General features: G+C 40.5%; 3 protein-coding genes across 3 annotated transcripts in view; 1 reads left to right on the forward strand and 2 right to left on the reverse strand.

The window, feature by feature from the left end:
• The window catches only part of LOC311300695 (uncharacterized protein), a 283,730-nt gene that overhangs the window by 8,866 nt on the left and 254,657 nt on the right, over window positions 1-20,207 (forward strand). The gene's annotated exons all lie outside the window — the stretch shown is intronic.
• LOC311301258 (outer dynein arm-docking complex subunit 3-like) lies at window positions 384-7,847 on the reverse strand (the record flags this gene model as incomplete). Its single annotated transcript, XM_084426229.1, has 11 exons — window positions 384-2,064; window positions 2,246-2,395; window positions 2,539-2,692; window positions 2,836-2,996; window positions 3,720-3,845; window positions 4,287-4,433; window positions 4,811-4,936; window positions 7,123-7,299; window positions 7,439-7,516; window positions 7,625-7,737; window positions 7,844-7,847. 11 exons carry the CDS (start codon window positions 7,845-7,847, stop codon window positions 2,044-2,046), a joined length of 1,257 nt encoding a protein of 418 aa, XP_084282355.1. The 3' UTR covers window positions 384-2,043.
• LOC311300703 (uncharacterized protein) lies at window positions 7,642-18,202 on the reverse strand. Its single transcript, XM_084425156.1, has 10 exons — window positions 16,864-18,202; window positions 16,549-16,725; window positions 16,129-16,449; window positions 15,814-16,007; window positions 15,311-15,411; window positions 14,107-14,232; window positions 11,739-11,823; window positions 9,108-9,419; window positions 8,556-8,701; window positions 7,642-7,737 (listed from the first exon to the last, which is right to left on the reverse strand). The coding sequence occupies exons 5-8, from the start codon at window positions 15,344-15,346 to the stop codon at window positions 9,289-9,291; spliced, it is 378 nt and encodes a 125-aa protein (XP_084281282.1). The 5' UTR covers window positions 15,347-15,411; window positions 15,814-16,007; window positions 16,129-16,449; window positions 16,549-16,725; window positions 16,864-18,202; the 3' UTR covers window positions 7,642-7,737; window positions 8,556-8,701; window positions 9,108-9,288.

Consider the following 20,207-nt stretch of genomic DNA (forward strand, 5'->3'; position numbering starts at 1 on the left):
CAGGTGGCAGAAAGTCACTGTCTTAATGAGTGAGTTCAATCCACTCGTTTGATTCCTTAAAATACACCGAATCAAAAACAACTCGACGTGTTGAAGCGGTTCAGGTTCAGCTCAGAAAATGCACTCACTCACCCAGTCCTGTTTGTGGAGCGTAGGGTTATAGTCTCAATACAATGAAGCAACCTCAATTCTCTGAAACAACCTAATCACATTATTATATTATCTTTTGTTGTTTTGTGGAGATTGCGAATAGGATCGCAAGTATATTTAGCTCATTAGTTGATTTCATTATGTTTGACTACTAAACTTAACTCATCTGCATTTAAGCTAAAAATGTTGAAAATAATAATCTAGGTTTGTCATTATTAACACACAACACAACATTTGTTGAATCACTGAACTTTATTTGATTTGGTCACCTCAAGAATCCATTCCTTAAAGGACAGCATTGTGTGAAAATGAATAAAGGAAAATAAAAGTGAATCCTAGCATCTCCTCCTGAGACCATGGTCAAGTCAAGTCAAGTCATCTTAATTTATATAGCGCTTTTTACAACACAGATTGTATCAAAGCAGCTTCACAGTGATAACATGAAAATAATACAACAAAGTTTGTTTCTAGAAGAAAATTGCATCATCGTCCACCCTAAATAAGGCAGATCAATAATGTTGTTGAATATTAAATGTCCCCAACTAAGCAAGCCAAAAGCCAAGGCAACAGTGGCAAGGAACCAAAACTCCATCAGTGACAGAATGGAGAAAAAAACCTTGGGAGAACCCAGACTCAGTCGGGGGCCAGTTCTCCTCTGGCCAACGAGCGAACAGTGTATGATTATGATCCAGGCAGCGTTACAGGTCAGAGGTCAGATTGGTCGTGTCGATGAGGCCTTCACAGGGCTGATGAGGCTGGCACTTCAGGGATGCGTCATGTTTGGGTCCAGGTGCAGATCCACCATCTGATCTGGATACGGCCGGGGTCCACCTCACTTCAGGAACCGGAGAGACTGGTGGACACTTCAGTACTGCGCTGTCATCACGTCCAGGCGCAGGTTTTATTATTTTTTTCCTTATGTGGCAGAAATGAGATTCCATGGTGATATGAGCTAGTGTCTCACCATCAGAAGAGTCCTGTTTCTGGGCCTCATGGAACTGAATGCATGTGTTGTACTGGGGTAGTTCCCTTTCGAGAGGTCTCTCGTATTGCTTACGGCTAGCTTACGCTATGGGAAAACTCCTTTTCTCGAGAATATTGAGGCCAAATCTTTAAAACGCAGTGCAGCTGCACAGCATACACAGATGAACGGCGAGTACGGTCATTAGCTGTGCTGCAGCAACTGCTCGAATCTAAGGCGAGGCGGCTCAGACGCACAAACCAATTCCAGGTTATAAAATCTCATCAATGTGGACGGCGAGGCCATACAGGTTTGGAACAACATGAGGGTGAGTAAATGATGACAGCATTTTCATTTTTGGGTGAACTATCCCTTTAATTGTGCTCATCAATACAGGGTGGGTAAACACTCTGCTTCCCACTAATCAAGACAGAGGGGAAGACGAAAGACTTGAGAGAAGGAAGAAGAGAATTTACACAGGAAGAATGACCACTTAGGGAAACTTATGGCAGAGATCCCTTCTTTACTCTAATTCTCATTATGATGTGCAAAAAAATCTGATTCTCGTGAATTGTTTAGATTGTATAATAATAATAATAATGGTGGTGATAAAACTGGGGGCATTTTTTAAATTACAGTAAGGAGAAATTGGGACAAAAATGATTTGACTGGAAAAAAGGCTCAATATTCTTACTGCTTTTTTTCCCTTTTGATTTTGGGAGGAAACCTGGACGATTCTTTAATTGTAAGATTCACCAGTGTTCATTCAAAATGCAGCTAATGACCGTACTCGCCGTTCATCTGTGTATGCTGTGCAGCTGCACTGCGTTTTAAAGATTTGGCCTCAATATTCTCGAGAAAAGGAGTTTTCCCATAGCGTAAGCTAGCCTTACACAATACTCGTTCCCTCATCTCAGGGAACTGAGGTTACATTAGTAACCGAGACGAGGGAACTGCAAAGGGACATGAAATAAACAACATAGTAATATTAGTCAGCGTTATTTTACAACTTCCAAAAAAGTAAAAAATGACATATATTCCTAAAGTAAACAAAACAGTCAATGTTTCACTAGTTACAAATCTTCAACAAGCCCAAATACAATAACAGCAACTTGACTAATCATTGTTCCTCACCTCCTCTTCCTCTATCTCCTTCAGGATGGTTGCCAGATCTTTGCCCTGTAGTTCCTCCTTCAGCAGCATCAGTTTCTGCTCAGCCTCAGACATCAGCTGCAGTGTTTGTTCTTCTGAGTCTGGAGGCAGCTGTGGTGTCGGACCCTTCATCTGCCAGAGACCGAGAGGAATGCTCAGACATTTCATGCATGCATCGTTTGAATGTAAAAACATTTGCATTTTAGTCTGGGACTCGGCTTAAGCCTTGTCTGTGAAACCAGGGGGTTTATGTATTTGACAAGATTCATTAGTACCAGTGGTATGTGCTGAAGTTTGTCACTGAGGCGCTTCACTCCTGCTTTGACAGTGTTGAGTGTATGTTTGAGTCCGTCCAGACGATCTTTAGCTGCATCACGGCGCTGCTGCGTCTGCTCAAGCTGCTGCTGAAGCTCACAAACCTGTTGGCTGCTAAACAACCAAACACAAGCACCGAAGAGAATTAGAGAGCTGACTGAGGACAATAATGTTGTTATTATTCAGTCACAATAACAGAGCATGTGAAGTGATATCATAGCACTATTATTCACACGGTCTACAATGTCTGCTCTTACCTTGAGAGTTCAGTTTCTCCTGAGTGTTTCATATCCTGAAGCTGAGTTTGAAGTGCATTCCTCTCTTCCTTTAGTTGAAGCAGCATTCTCTCATTTTCTGCCTTCATCTTCTCCAAATGTTCCTGTGTTTTTCCCTGAGAGATTAACCGGCCCACTATTTCCTATTACAAGAGAAATCAGGAATACACATTGCTTAACACAAGAACAGAATTAACATTGCTTAAAGGTGAACTAAGTAACTTTTTTACCTTAACTGAACAGCTTCGGAGTCATTGGAATGGTTATATTACTTATTTCGGGTTGAATGGTGGTCGTGAGCGGAAATACGCACTTGCAACTTTGGGGAGGAAGTCTCGCGTGATATCAGGTCTCGCGATGTAAACAATTGCTTTACGGCCAAAAGAAATCTGCTAAAATGCCGTCATTATTGCGCTCCCTCACGCTGTTCGAACCCGAATGAAGAAGACGTTTTAAAGAATGCCCCATCTGCTTTGATGTCGTTGATCTGCTAGCCTCTGGTGTCTGAGAATAGCCAACGAGTTTTTACAACAATGTTGTCAAATATCTATTCCGAAGCTGTGGGGGGAGCTCTAGAGAGAAACCTGCGAGCAAAAAGCGAGAATACAGCGAAGAAATCCCGAAGTTACTGAATGCAGCTTTAACAAGGAGTAATCTATATAACTGTAAGCAGGGCGGCCTACGAACTACTGTGTGAGTCTTGAAGCTGAACTTCTGCTCATGAAACTGCAAACTATCTTCAGTAAAACTTTTCTTCAATTCATTATAATTCTGACTCGGGGGTCTTCTTTCAAACATCTGGTCCTTGTGTCCTAAACTGTTATCCTCTAACACACTGAAAGCAGTTGAATGTTGTCTGTCCTCACCCGTGGGTCTGTGACTCCAGTGGCCTCTTTGATTTGCTGGAAAGCTTCCTCAAAAGGAGAGATGGCCTCCACTTCTTCTCCTGCGCTGGCACTGCTCTGGGCCTCGCTGATCAGCTCATCGGGGAGCTATTTTTCAACATTGATAATAATAAGAAAAGTAACTTGAGCACCAAATCCATATTAGAATGATTTCTGAAGAATCATGTGACATTGAAGACTGTATAAGATGCTGAAAATATAGCTTTGCATCACAGGCATAAATTATATACTTAAATAGAAGTTATTTTAAATTGTAATAATATATTTCACAATATTACTGTATTTCTCATCAAATAAATGCAGCTTTGGTGAGCATAAGAGACTTTACAATATCGTAATTATTCCAAGCTTTTGACCGGTAGTGTATATGCTTATAAATAGTTGAATTGTCTATTTTATTTGTGTGTTGTGAGCTTTGCAGCATGCTAACACCAAGCTCTATTAACATCTAGATCAGTCTCCTGTGCACTTCACATGAGAAGTGCTATTAGTATGACACACATATTTTTATGCTTATTAGAGTATTACATTGTTAGCTGAAGAATGATGGATGATGCTCGCTCTTCTCTTCATCCTCTCTGCCTGAGCAATCCTCTTCTCCTCCTGCTTCTTGTAGCGGGAGAGGATTTTCTCTCGCTCTCTGTACACCTGCTCCTCCTGAAGCTGCAGCTCAGACTGGACACACACACACGCACACACACACACACACACCTTAATGAAATGAGGCATTTATAGAGCGCTCTCCCCTCAACCACCACCAGTGTGCAGCATCCACTGTCAGAACAATGGCGCCAGTGCGCTCACCACACACCAGCTATAGGTGGAGAGGAGAGAGAGTGATAAAGCCAATTGAAAGCATGAGGATTCTTATTAGTAGGCCATGATTGATAAAGGCCAATGGAGGGAGTTTGGGCAGGACACCGGAGTTACACCCCTACCCTTTACGAGAAGCATTACTTGCACAACCTTTACCATGGCACACTGACACGTATGCTTGCTTTATTATCTCATTAAAATACATTTTAATCATTTATTAAATGCTTTGTCTTTACCATGGCTGCATCCTTTGAGGATTGAGCGTCACTGTTGATGACCTGCAGTTTTTTGAGCACTTGTGTCTGCCGGTGGATCTCTGCCTCCGTCCTGTCCAGCTGTGGCTGAAATGTAAGACTGTCCTCCTGAAGAAACAAATAAGAAAATAATTTAAAATGTTTATTTACCATGCTGTTCAAAAGATTGGGGTCGCTAAGAGTTTTAATCTTAAAGGGATTGTTCACCCAAACTCTGTCATTATTTACTCACCCTCATGTGGCTCCAAACCCAGAAGACTTTCGTTCATCTTCGGAACACAAATGAAGATATTTTTCTGTCCCTCCACTGGCAGCCTATGCAACTACCACTTTCAAGCCCCAGAAAGGGAGTAAGTAATCATTAAAGTAATCCATGTGTCTCCAGTGGTTTATCCGCAACTTAACGAAGAGACACGAGTGCTTTGTTTGCGCAAAAAAAACACAATTTACCACTTTATTTACAAAATATAAATCTCCATTGCGCGTTCACGAGAGCACCGTGGCACATGTGTGTTGTGTTGACGCAAAAGCAGACGTTGTTGCATGAACGCATGCTGGAGATTAATATTTTGTAAATAAGGTGGTAAATTATGTTTATATTTTTGCAAACAAAGCACTCTTTAATATGTTTAATAGATTACTTTAATGATGTCTTTAGTACCTTTCTGGGGCTTGAAAGTGGTAGTTGCGTAGCTGTCAATGGAGGGACAGAAAGCTCTCAGATTTCATCAAAAAGATCTTCATTTGTGTTCAGAAGATGAAGAGTAATTAATGACAGAATTTAAAATTTTAGCTGAACTAACCCTTTAATGAAGGAAGTCTCTTATGCTCACCTGTACAATTTAAAATGACTTTTCTATTTTTATCTATTTTATAATGTAATTTTTTCCTGTGATCAAAGCTGAATTTTCAGCAGCCATTCCTCTTGGCTTGTGTCACATGACCCTTCCGAAATCATTCTAATATGCTGATTTGGTGCTCAAGAAACCTTTCTTATTATTATAAGAATAAGAATATATTTTGAATGGTATGGATGAGTGTCATTGGATACATTGGATTGCTTAAATTTTCCCCATCACATATATGGGGTATCATATTATAATACACATCTGTGTGGGTTTATGTGTGTGTGCTGTGTCAGTCTGTACATGAATCTAGTTTATCTGTTCTTTCTCAGATGTAGTTGGTCCTTCACTTTGAGGTATTCTCGCATTATTTTCTCTGCTTCATGATGTTCAGCTGCACTTTCTGCAATCGGTTTTCCAGAATCCGCAATTTCTATAAAACAAGCACACAAGTTCATTCATTTTCTTGCTTGAACTAACATATTTAGAAAGACTTGAGAGAAGGAAGAAGAGAATTTACACAGGAAGAATGACCACTTAGGGAAACTTATGGCAGAGTTCCCTTCTTTACTCTAATCAGGGTTCCCACACCTTGGTTAACTTCAAATTCAAGGACTTAATGTGGGGACACATTTCAAGTGAGAGCAAGGTTACATCGTGTTACCTTGTAAGATACATTGTTACAGTTTTTTTTTGTGTCAAACAACTATGCAAAAAAACTTTTTTTGGCCATATGACAGAGATCAGATATTCTATTTGTTGTATTTCTGATTTGCATAAAACTGAAGAATATTCGGTACATCCTATACTGTATTCTAAAATGATCTGATATTAACTTTTGCATGAAACGTTGAGGTACCATCGTTGTAGTTTGGTGCGAAAGCACTTAACGGGAAACACTTAACGTAACGCGAAAAACGCGCGTAACTAACGTAAATCAAGTAAGCTAGTATGCTCTGGCATAGGCCACGAATTGTTGGCGAAATAACACATTAGCGGACTTGAGGGAATAATATGGAATTTTTTCCAGAAAACTTCTTGCACAAAATAAATTCAAGCACTTTGAAGGACCTGTATCTATGCATGTTTGTTTTCAAAAACTTTCCAGGGCCTTGAATTTTTTTTTTCAGATTCACAAACTTTCAAGGATTTCAAGGACCCGTAATTCTCATTATGATGTGCAAAAAAAAAAAAAAAAAAAAATATTCGGATTCTCGTGAATTGTTTAGATTGTATAATAATAATGGTGATAATAAAACTGTGGGCATGGTTTTGGACAGGACAATTTTCTTTTTTCCCAGGAGAAACTGGGACAAAAATGATTTGACTGGAAAAAAGGCTCAATATACTTTTTTTCCTTTTGATTTTGGGAGGAAACCTGGACGATTCTTTAATTGTAAGATTCACCAGTGTTCATTCAAAATGCACAGAAAAAAAGACAGTTTCTACCTTTTCCTCGTCTAGTTCCTGGTTGTCAGGCAGAGGGCTTCTGCTCTGGGGCTTCATGCTCTCGTACTGGAGCTTCAACTCCTCCAAACGCTGCCTCTGTGTGTCAGTGGTGTGTTTCATAGCATTCAGCTTCTTCGCTTTAACACACACCTCCTTCTCCAGCACCGTCTGAGCTGACTGCACAACAAAAATGACTGTCACCCACAACTGATATGCAGGTGATTCTGTAACCACGGGCAATTTAACTGGATAGTACAAGTGAAAGAAGTGACAAAAGGTTTTTAAATAACTGATATAAAGGTTAATTTAACCCCACCTTAACAGACATGTTCCTGAATGATGCATTCTCCATCCCACGGTCTTGAAAAACATCCTTGATTACTTGTTCCTCTCCCTGGAACAACCAAGATATGCATCAAATACAGCTATAACGTGACTTAAATGATATGGATATGTTTTAACAATGTAATGTGTGTGTGTGTGTGTGTTCATAATGTCTGACCTCAGCCAGTTTCTTGAGCAGGTTTTCATTCTCATGTCTCAGCTGAAGGATGGTTTCTCTGTTCTTCTCGATGACAGACTGAGAGCTTTCAAAATACGCGCTTCTTTCTCTCTCTAGTGGACAGAGAGAAACATTCAGCGGCCATGCAAAGTTGGGTGTAATGTCATGCAATATTAACTTTCTGTAGACAATTTTACTGAGCTCTTTATTCAATTTAACCCATTTACTCCTAAAACGCCTATAAAAACCTTTTTTTTTTAATTTAGATAAATCGGAAGCTATTGTTTTTGGCCCCTCCGGAAATAGACGACAATATTCACCTAACCTTGATCTTTTAAACTTTACTATTTCATCAAAAGTTCGCAATTTAGGTGTGGTAATTGATAACGACTTACAATTTGATAGGCAAATTGCCTCGGTAGTGGGCTCTAGTTTTTTTTCATCTTCGCTCTTTTTCCAAAATTAAATCTTTCCTATCTAATGCTTCTCTAGAAGTTGCTATTCACGCCTTTATAACATCCAGGCTAGATTATGGCAACTCTCTGTATTTTGGGGTTTCTAAGAGTCAAATCTCTCGATTACAAGTTGTTCAGAATGCAGCAGCACATTTCTTGAAGGGAGGTAAAAAATGTGATCATGTGACACCGCTTCTGAGATCCCTTCACTGGTTATCTGTTCAATATAGAATCGACTACAAAATTACTACTAGTCTATATATCCTTAAGTAATCTTGCACCAGCTTATTTATCGGATTTACTTCACCCAAATCGAGAATTGACCCTTCGCTAAGCCAAGCGTTATTTTACAACTTCCAAAAAAGTAAAAAATGACATATTCCTAAAGTAAACAAAACAGTCAATGTTTCACTAGTTACAAATCTTCAACAAGCCCAAATACAATAACAGCAACTTGACTAATCATTGTTCCTCACCTCCTCTTCCTCTATCTCCTTCAGGATGGTTGCCAGATCTACTGTAGTTCCTCCTTCAGCAGCATCAGTTTCTGCTCAGCCTCAGACATCAGCTGCAGTGTTTGTTCTTCTGAGTCTGGAGGCAGCTGTGGTGTCGGACCCTTCATCTGCCAGAGACCGAGAGGAATGCTCAGACATTTCATGCATGAATCGTTTGAATGTAAAAACATTTCCTTAATCACTAACTACAGAGAAAACATCCCTGGACACTTTTTACTGAATTTTTCTTATGCAGCTTCTACTCAATTTTACGAAAAAACAAAAACATTCTAATACACTACCTACGCTATGTATCAGTCTCTGACGCGCGTTCACGAGAGCACCACGTGTGTGGTGATGACGCAGCAGCTGGCGTTCTGACATATAACCTACAAGCAGAGGAAGATGCACGCGAGGTCGAGCATGTGTCGTGGTGCTCTCGTGAACGCGTGTCGGAGACTGATACAGAAGGGAAGAAATTATTGAATAAAGTTGACATTTTGTTTTTTTTTGGTGCACAGAAAGTATTCTCACCGCTTCATAAAATTAAAGGGATGGTTCGGAGTAAATTCAACCTAGGGTCCTTTGCACCATGACCTCAAGCCAAACACGCCCCCAGAAGCTTTTTTTTTTTTCCTTGGTCGAACATTATTAAAGTTAAAGCTTATTAAGGATATCAGCCGAATGGCCTAGTGCAGGCGCTAATGGATCAAGGTTAATCAGAGTTTGTTCTTCTTTTCAATGCGAGTCTTCCTTTTGGTGATTGGTCAATGATTGACTGCGACTGCTGCTTCAGGGTCACACGGGTGATGACATCACTCTCTTCATCGCCACTGTCGTCCTCATCTGTAGACAGAAAAGACATGCAGGTGTGTAAGGTGTGTGTCAGCTCTGTCTGCTAAACGTAATAGTTCTGTTATTGTTCCCTGTACATATGGATCAACAGCATTCATAGTTCCCATGTACCAGTAGGCCAGTCTCTCAGTCACACACACACAATCACACGTAAATGTGATCTGGCCTTTGAGACATTAACAAAACCACCACCACTCTGTACAACAGAAGGGTGAGCTTTAACTTCCACACAATGTACAGATTGAGGAATGGAACTAAATCAGAAGAGCACAGGTGAACATCTTGATAAGAGGGAGCTTTTGAACTGTGTACATCGAAAAACACATGGCCGTTCCTGGTCAAGAGCTTTCCAAGTTCACAAACCAGTGATCACTGGTGCAAAATGAAAATCAGAGTGCCCAAGATAAAGAAGTATAATGGGGGAAAAAGGTTTAAACACATACAGTATGCCAAGTTCTTAGATATACTGTATGTAATCTTTGTATCCGTGTTGATTTCAAATGGCTTTATGTTCAACAAGTTGTTTTAAAGGTACAATATGCAAGAATTTTGCATAAAAATATCCCATAATCTCAAGGCCAGTGTTATATATTTTGTTAAGTTGATTACTTACAATATCCCAAATGTTTCCAACTATTTTTAAATCGTGAGAAAATTGCGATTTTAACCAAGGAAACGGGGCGTTAGAGCAGGGGGGAGCTGGGAGCCGCCAGTCAATTGCGTCATATCCGCGTTACCCTCGGTTTCCGCTCGTACTGCGTGGAGTCCTGCACAAATGCGGAAGTTGTAGTTGTTGCGTCTATCAAGCAACAAACGTTAGCTTGTTTCTTGCAGTCGTTATGGAACACAATTATTCTTTACCGATTGCAGCTGGTTCTGTCGACAAAGTATGCTTAATTTTATATTTTCCTAATGTAGCATTCGGTAATAGTTATGTTTATGTAAGGGAAGTATTATTGCTTTAGATTTGTGTTTAGTTTATTGACATTGTTTATCACGTCTGGTGTTTATGGCCATGTAAATAAATATAGCATGTGTTATACATAAAGATTAATCAGTATTTTGGCAAATGATGTGGGTATGTTCGAATGTACTTTTACAACAATTGTTTAGAACACGTAAAACTGCGCCGCGTTATCACAACAATGAATTAGACATACAGTAACATCTATGATAACCAATATAGTATTAAACCTTACTTTTCTTGTGGTTAATTCATTTTAATGAAATAAAAGTGTGATGAGGTTCAAGAGTCAGGAAGGAAGAAGACAGGGGTCGGCGTGACTGGGACTCGTACTTTATTAAAATAAAACAAAACAAACAAAAGTCGTGCACAACGCGCATTCACCGTGGCAACCGCGACAGCACAAAACAGTTCAAAAATGAGAGCTCAGATCCACCGGTTTTCTTTCTCTGCGTCCAATTTTCTCTTCAGTCTCTCTCTCGTTCAAGCGCGCGGCTTAAAAGCGGTCTCTCCACGCCGATCACAGCAATAAGACACAGGTGTTCGTCATTTGCACTTGACCTACTTGCTCGTCTCTTCTCTCTCCCATTACAGACCGCGCTGAACCACGCCCCCCTCGCCACAAAAAGCATGTCATTATAAAAAAAGAACTTAGCCTCATCCATTAACATGATTTTAGATTCCCATCTGACTGATTTACATCCACGGTGGAGTTTAAAACGACAGTTCCCATCATTCCACGCTCCTTCACATCGTCATCAAGCTACGCCGTTGTTGTTTGGAATGTAGCGCCCTCTAGCGGCAGAAAATTCTTGCATATTGTAGCTTTAATGTAACAAATGTCATGTGGTGTAACCATCAAGTAAAAACTAATAGCATATTTTCTTTATACCTTGATGAATGATAAAATATATTTTTCAAGCTAAAAATAATTAAAAAAAAAGATCAAGTAGGATTTTTTATTGAGGAGGTTTTTTTTACCATATAAATACCCTGAAATGTGTGACTTCACGCCCCAAAAAGCTTAATTCAGATATAGGATACATGTATGAAGCCCATTTCTGCCATAAAACAATAATTATGAGATAAGAAGTCAATTATGGCATAAAGAATTTAAATTGTCAGGAAAAGTCACAATTACTAAAAGTTTAAATTAAAATATAAAAAGTCAATTATAACATAAAAAGATGAAATTAAAACACAAAGTTATAGAAAGAAAATCATAATTGTGACAAAACATTTAGACTTTTTATCTCATAATTATGACTTGGTATTTCACCAAAGCATGATTTTTTTTCTTATGTGGCAGAAATGAGATTCCATGGTGATATGAGCTAGTGTCTCACCATCAGAAGAGTCCTGTTTCTGGGCCTCATGGAACTGAATGCGCGTGTTATCCTGGGGCAGATTTGCTGCTATCTCGGCAAGGAACTGCAAAGGGACATGAAATAAACAACATATTAATACTAGTGCAAAAATGCCCGTGCAAAAGTTTTTGTGTGCAAAATCATTTTTTGTGTGTGTTTTTAGTAATTGTTGGTTTGGTGTGTTTGAGTGCTCATTGTTACAATTACACAGCAAAAGTTCAGTGACTTTTTTTATTTGTGCATGGTAGAAAGCAAATACTGATACTGACATAATGACATACAATAAATGTGGAACACTGAACTACACGATTCAGGGAGCAGGCTACACAGTGAACTCCAAGCTACTTAAGCTCCACTGCTTTCTTCGACCCTCTCTGTGAAAAAAGCCAGTGTGTGCTTTTACCGATATTTTTTGCATTTCTAATCCAAACAATGTCAAACTTGGCACTGCACTTACTCGTGCCCATAGCGAGACACCTGTCAAGTTTGAAATCCATCGGACTAACGGTTCGAGAGATATGCGAATAACACACACAGAGTGATGGACGATGCTCGCTCTTCTCTTCATCCTCTCTGCCTGAGCAATCCTCTTCTCTCGCTCTCTTCGCTCTCTGTACACCTGCTCCTCCTGAAGCTGCAGCTCAGACTAGGGATGCAACGATACCATTTTTTCAGAACCGATCCGATACCAAAAATTCTGAGTATCGGCCGATACCGATCCGTACCGATACCAGCGCAGTTTTTTTTTAATCAAGTAGAATTTCTATAACTCTGTGTTGAACTGATAATAAGAACTGAAAAAAGAAAAACAACAACAAAAAATATATGATCATAATCTGACATAAATGCTATTATAAACTAGTGGATAATTCAGCAGTAAAATTTAGTCTAGAAAAATTACGAGTGCACAATAATTGTATACAATTTGAACATTTTGTGAAAAAAAAATGTTTAGTGGGGAACAAATTAGAGACAATAAGTGTAACACTAAATCTGGTAAAACTTTACACATTGCTCTTTGTATTGTTGTAAAATACATTCATGAAAACCAACAACAAAAATCAAAAATATAAATTATTTTATAGCCTACAATAAAATTGAGACATTTTTTAAATGTATAGCACAGCTGTTTAATGAGGTAGCAACATAATAGATAGGACAGAACAAGAACGGCTATTGATATTGTTTCATTGCGTCACTGTATTATGATATGAAAGGCTCCAATACAGAGCGGCACAAAGCGCTTATGCGCATCCCGAGCGCAGAATGATGCGCTTGAAGCAACATGAGTCACAGCGCGCAGCGCGTCGAGTCCGCATTGAAAAGTTTATAACACAAAGAAAATACATATTGATGCGTAGTGTATTGTACAGTATCTATCTATGCAAAAGTCTATTCAGCATTTTCTTTTAACAGTTTTAAATTTCAGTTACTGTGCGCGTGAAGAACAAATAGTGCTCTGACTTTACTCCAGTGTTGTGATCTAACAGACACCCGGTAGAAAGTAACATGATTAAGGTACAGCAATAAAGTCCAGCAAGATAAGAGTTGTTTTATGCGAAACCATAGACCTTTATCTACAGATCAAGTATTATAATAGTAACACTGAATCATCTTGGAGAGAGTTTCATTGTGTTAACTGTTGTAACCGAACGTGACGCGCTGTTTGAATGAAGAATGACTGACAGCGCAGCTGAGGGAAACGTTTACGGGATCTTGAATTTAACGACTTAAATATTAATTTATATCTCACATTATACTATATAATGGCTTCAGAACACTTATAATATTGTGCACGAAAACTTATGGTGCTTTATAATGTTTGTGTGCCTTTTGTGGGGCTTAACAATAACACTGAATAGTATACGCACAATATCGGATTTGGAGTGGCCTTGTCTGACCGATACCCGATCCGCCAAAAATGGCAGTATCGGAGCCGATACCGATACTGAGTATCGGATCGGTGCATCCCTAGCTCAGACTGGACACACACACACACACACACACACACACACACACACACACACACCTTAATGAAATAAGGCATTTATAGAGCGCTCTCCCCTCAACCACCACCAGTGTGCAGCATCCACTGTCAGAACAATGGCGCCAGTGCGCTCACCACACACCAGCTATAGGTGGAGAGGAGAGAGAGTGATAAAGCCAATTGAAAGCATGAGGATTCTTATTAGTAGGCCATGATTGATAAAGGACACCGGAGTTACACCCCTACCCTTTACGAGAAGCATTACTTGCACAACCTTTACCATGGCACACTGACACGCATGCTTGCTTTATTAACTCATTAAAATACATTTTAATCATTTATTAAATGCTTTGTCTTTACCATGGCTGCATCCTTTGAGGATTGAGCGTCACTGTTGATGACCTGCAGTTTTTTGAGCACTTGTGTCTGCCGGTGGATCTCTGCCTCCGTCCTGTCCAGCTGTGGCTGAAATGTAAGACTGTCCTCCTGAAGAAACAAATAAGAGGATAATCATAAATGTTTATTTACCATGCTGTTCAAAAGATTGGGGTCGCTAAGAGTTTTACTCTTAAAGGGATTGTTCACCCAAACTCTGTCATTATTTACTCACCCTCGTGTGGCTCCAAACCCAGAAGACTTTCGTTCATCTTTGGAACACAAATGAAGATATTTTTCTGTCCCTCCACTGGCAGCCTATGCAACTACCACTTTCAAGCCCCAGAAAGGGAGTAAGTAATCATTAAAGTAATCCATGTGTCTCCAGTGGTTTATCCGCAACTTAACGAAGCGACACGAGTGCTTTGTTTGCGCAAAAAAATACAATTTACCACTTTATTTACAAAATATAAATCTCCATTGCGCGTTCACGAGAGCACCGTGGCACATGTGTGTTCTGCTGACGCAAAAGCAGACGTTGTTGCATGAACGCATGCTGGAGATTAATATTTTGTAAATAAGGTGGTAAATTGTTTTTCGGGGGGGTTTTGCAAACAAAGCACTCTTTAATATGTTTAATAGATTACTTTAATGATGTCTTTAGTACCTTTCTGGGGCTTGAAAGTGGTAGTTGCGCAGCTGTCAGTGGAGGGACAGAAAGCTCTCAGATTTCATAAAAAAGATCTTCATTTGTGTTCAGAAGATGAAGAGTAATTAATGACAGAATTTTAAATTTTAGCTGAACTAACCCTTTAATGAAAGAAGTCTCTTATGCTCACCTGTACAATTTAAAATAACTTTTCTATTTTTATCTATTTTATAATGTAATTTTTTCCTGTGATCAAAGCTGAATTTTCAGCAGCCATTCCTCTTGGCTTGTGTCACATGACCCTTCCGAAATCATTCTAATATGCTGATTTGGTGCTCAAGAAACCTTTCTTATTATTATAAGAATAAGAATATATTTTGAATGGTATGGATGAGTGTCATTGGATACATTGGATTGCTTAAATTTTCCCCATCACATATATGGGGTATCATGCTTTATAATACACATCTGTGTGGGTTTATGTGTGTGTGCTGTGTCAGTCTGTACATGAATCCAGTTCATCTGTTCTTTCTCAGATACCTGTAGTTGGTCCTTCACTTTGAGGTATTCTCGCATTATGTTCTCTGCTTCATGATGTTCAGCTGCACTTTCTGCAATCGGTTTTCCAGAATGCGCAATTTCTATAAAACAAGCACACAAGTTTATTCATTTTCTTGCTTGAACTAACATATTTAGAAAGACTTGAGAGAAGGAAGAAGAGAATTTACACAGGAAGAATGACCACTTAGGGAAACTTATGGCAGAGTTACCTTCTTTACTCTAATTCTCATTATCATGTGCAAAAAAATCTGATTCTCGTGAATTGTTTAGATTGTATAATAATAATGGTGGTGATAAAACTGTGGGCATTTTTTAAATTACAGTAAGGAGAAATTGGGACAAAAATGATTTGACTGGAAAAAAGGCTCAATATTCTTACTGCTTTTTTTCCTTTTGATTTTGGGAGGAAACCTGGACGATTCTTTAATTGTAAGATTCACCAGTGTTCATTCAAAATGCACAGAAAAAAAGACAGTTTCTACCTTTTCCTCGTCTAGTTCCTGGTTGTCAGGCAGAGGGCTTCTGCTCTGGGGCTTCATGCTCTCGTACTGGAGCTTCAACTCCTCCAAACGCTGCCTCTGTGTGTCAGTGGTGTGTTTCATAGCATTCAGCTTCTTCGTTTTATCACACACCTCCTTCTCCAGCACCGTCCGAGATGACTGCACAACAAAAATGACTGACACCCACAACTGATATGCAGGTGATTCTGTAACCACGGGCAATTTAACTGGATAGTACAAGTGAAAGAAGTGACAAAAGGTTTTAAATAACTGATATAAAGGTTAATTTAACCCCACCTTAACAGACATGTTCCTGAATGATGCATTCTCCATCCCACGGTCTTGAAAAACATCCTTGATTACTTGTTCCTCTCCCTGGACAACCATGACCAAGATATGCATCAAATACAGCTATAACGTGACTTAAATGATATGGATATGCCTGATATGCAGGTGATTCTGTAACCACGGGCAATTTAACTTTGGTGATTGGTCAAACGGGGCACCCTTCAATGCTTCCAGGACAGTGGAGATGTCCCAGATTGGCACAGAGGTGGGGTAGCGGAGGGTTTGGCCTCATTGCCCATTTAAGGAAGCGCATGATGAGGTCGTTCCTTCCTAGTGATTGTCCGGCCACAAGAGCGTGAGATGATGTTCTTTAATTGTAAGATTCACCAGTGTTCATTCAAAATGCACAGAAAAAAAGACAGTTTCTACCTTTTCCTCGTCTAGTTCCTGGTTGTCAGGCAGAGGGCTTCTGCTCTGGGGCTTCATGCTCTCGTACTGGAGCTTCAACTCCTCCAAACGCTGCCTCTGTGTGTCAGTGGTGTGTTTCATAGCATTCAGCTTCTTCGTTTTATCACACACCTCCTTCTCCAGCACCGTCCGAGATGACTGCACAACAAAAATGACTGTCACCCACAACTGAAATGCAGGTGATTCTGTAACCACGGGCAATTTAACTGGATAGTACAAGTGAAAGAAGTGACAAAAGGTTTTAAATAACTGATATAAAGGTTAATTTAACCCCACCTTAACAGACATGTTCCTGAATGATGCATTCTCCATCCCACGGTCTTGAAAAACATCCTTGATTACTTGTTCCTCTCCCTGGACAACCATGACCAAGATATGCATCAAATACAGCTATAACGTGACTTAAATGATATGGATATGCCTGATATGCAGGTGATTCTGTAACCACGGGCAATTTAACTTTGGTGATTGGTCAAACGGGGCACCCTTCAATGCTTCCAGGACAGTGGAGATGTCCCAGATTGGCACAGAGGTGGGGTAGCGGAGGGTTTGGCCTCATTGCCCATTTAAGGAAGCGCATGATGAGGTCGTTCCTTCCTAGTGATTGTCCGGCCACAAGAGCGTGAGATGATGTTCTTTAATTGTAAGATTCACCAGTGTTCATTCAAAATGCACAGAAAAAAAGACAGTTTCTACCTTTTCCTCGTCTAGTTCCTGGTTGTCAGGCAGAGGGCTTCTGCTCTGGGGCTTCATGCTCTCGTACTGGAGCTTCAACTCCTCCAAACGCTGCCTCTGTGTGTCAGTGTTGTGTTTCATAGCATTCAGCTTCTTCGTTTTATCACACACCTCCTTCTCCAGCACCGTCCGAGATGACTGCACAACAAAAATGACTGACACCCACAACTGATATGCAGGTGATTCTGTAACCACGGGCAATTTAACTGGATAGTACAAGTGAAAGAAGTGACAAAAGGTTTTAAATAACTGATATAAAGGTTAATTTAACCCCACCTTAACAGACATGTTCCTGAATGATGCATTCTCCATCCCACGGTCTTGAAAAACATCCTTGATTACTTGTTCCTCTCCCTGGACAACCATGACCAAGATATGCATCAAATACAGCTATAACGTGACTTAAATGATATGGATATGCCTGATATGCAGGTGATTCTGTAACCACGGGCAATTTAACTTTGGTGATTGGTCAAACGGGGCACCCTTCAATGCTTCCAGGACAGTGGAGATGTCCCAGATTGGCACAGAGGTGGGGTAGCGGAGGGTTTGGCCTCATTGCCCATTTAAGGAAGCGCATGATGAGGTCGTTCCTTCCTAGTGATTGTCCGGCCACAAGAGCGTGAGATGATGTTCTTTAATTGTAAGATTCACCAGTGTTCATTCAAAATGCACAGAAAAAAAGACAGTTTCTACCTTTTCCTCGTCTAGTTCCTGGTTGTCAGGCAGAGGGCTTCTGCTCTGGGGCTTCATGCTCTCGTACTGGAGCTTCAACTCCTCCAAACGCTGCCTCTGTGTGTCAGTGGTGTGTTTCATAGCATTCAGCTTCTTCGTTTTATCACACACCTCCTTCTCCAGCACCGTCCGAGATGACTGCACAACAAAAATGACTGACACCCACAACTGATATGCAGGTGATTCTGTAACCACGGGCAATTTAACTGGATAGTACAAGTGAAAGAAGTGACAAAAGGTTTTAAATAACTGATATAAAGGTTAATTTAACCCCACCTTAACAGACATGTTCCTGAATGATGCATTCTCCATCCCACGGTCTTGAAAAACATCCTTGATTACTTGTTCCTCTCCCTGGACAACCATGACCAAGATATGCATCAAATACAGCTATAACGTGACTTAAATGATATGGATATGCCTGATATGCAGGTGATTCTGTAACCACGGGCAATTTAACTTTGGTGATTGGTCAAACGGGGCACCCTTCAATGCTTCCAGGACAGTGGAGATGTCCCAGATTGGCACAGAGGTGGGGTAGCGGAGGGTTTGGCCTCATTGCCCATTTAAGGAAGCGCATGATGAGGTCGTTCCTTCCTAGTGATTGTCCGGCCACAAGAGCGTGAGATGATGTTCTTTAATTGTAAGATTCACCAGTGTTCATTCAAAATGCACAGAAAAAAAGACAGTTTCTACCTTTTCCTCGTCTAGTTCCTGGTTGTCAGGCAGAGGGCTTCTGCTCTGGGGCTTCATGCTCTCGTACTGGAGCTTCAACTCCTCCAAACGCTGCCTCTGTGTGTCAGTGGTGTGTTTCATAGCATTCAGCTTCTTCGTTTTATCACACACCTCCTTCTCCAGCACCGTCCGAGATGACTGCACAACAAAAATGACTGACACCCACAACTGATATGCAGGTGATTCTGTAACCACGGGCAATTTAACTGGATAGTACAAGTGAAAGAAGTGACAAAAGGTTTTAAATAACTGATATAAAGGTTAATTTAACCCCACCTTAACAGACATGTTCCTGAATGATGCATTCTCCATCCCACGGTCTTGAAAAACATCCTTGATTACTTGTTCCTCTCCCTGGACAACCATGACCAAGATATGCATCAAATACAGCTATAACGTGACTTAAATGATATGGATATGCCTGATATGCAGGTGATTCTGTAACCACGGGCAATTTAACTTTGGTGATTGGTCAAACGGGGCACCCTTCAATGCTTCCAGGACAGTGGAGATGTCCCAGATTGGCACAGAGGTGGGGTAGCGGAGGGTTTGGCCTCATTGCCCATTTAAGGAAGCGCATGATGAGGTCGTTCCTTCCTAGTGATTGTCCGGCCACAAGAGCGTGAGATGATGTTCTTTAATTGTAAGATTCACCAGTGTTCATTCAAAATGCACAGAAAAAAAGACAGTTTCTACCTTTTCCTCGTCTAGTTCCTGGTTGTCAGGCAGAGGGCTTCTGCTCTGGGGCTTCATGCTCTCGTACTGGAGCTTCAACTCCTCCAAACGCTGCCTCTGTGTGTCAGTGGTGTGTTTCATAGCATTCAGCTTCTTCGTTTTATCACACACCTCCTTCTCCAGCACCGTCCGAGATGACTGCACAACAAAAATGACTGACACCCACAACTGATATGCAGGTGATTCTGTAACCACGGGCAATTTAACTGGATAGTACAAGTGAAAGAAGTGACAAAAGGTTTTAAATAACTGATATAAAGGTTAATTTAACCCCACCTTAACAGACATGTTCCTGAATGATGCATTCTCCATCCCACGGTCTTGAAAAACATCCTTGATTACTTGTTCCTCTCCCTGGACAACCATGACCAAGATATGCATCAAATACAGCTATAACGTGACTTAAATGATATGGATATGCCTGATATGCAGGTGATTCTGTAACCACGGGCAATTTAACTTTGGTGATTGGTCAAACGGGGCACCCTTCAATGCTTCCAGGACAGTGGAGATGTCCCAGATTGGCACAGAGGTGGGGTAGCGGAGGGTTTGGCCTCATTGCCCATTTAAGGAAGCGCATGATGAGGTCGTTCCTTCCTAGTGATTGTCCGGCCACAAGAGCGTGAGATGATGTTATGGCCCTGGTTACTCACTTTAGTGCGGGCGCTAATGGATCAAGG

The sequence above is a fragment of the Rutilus rutilus genome (genome assembly GCF_951802725.1).
Source record: "Rutilus rutilus genome assembly, chromosome: 12".
NCBI lineage: Eukaryota > Metazoa > Chordata > Actinopteri > Cypriniformes > Leuciscidae > Rutilus > Rutilus rutilus.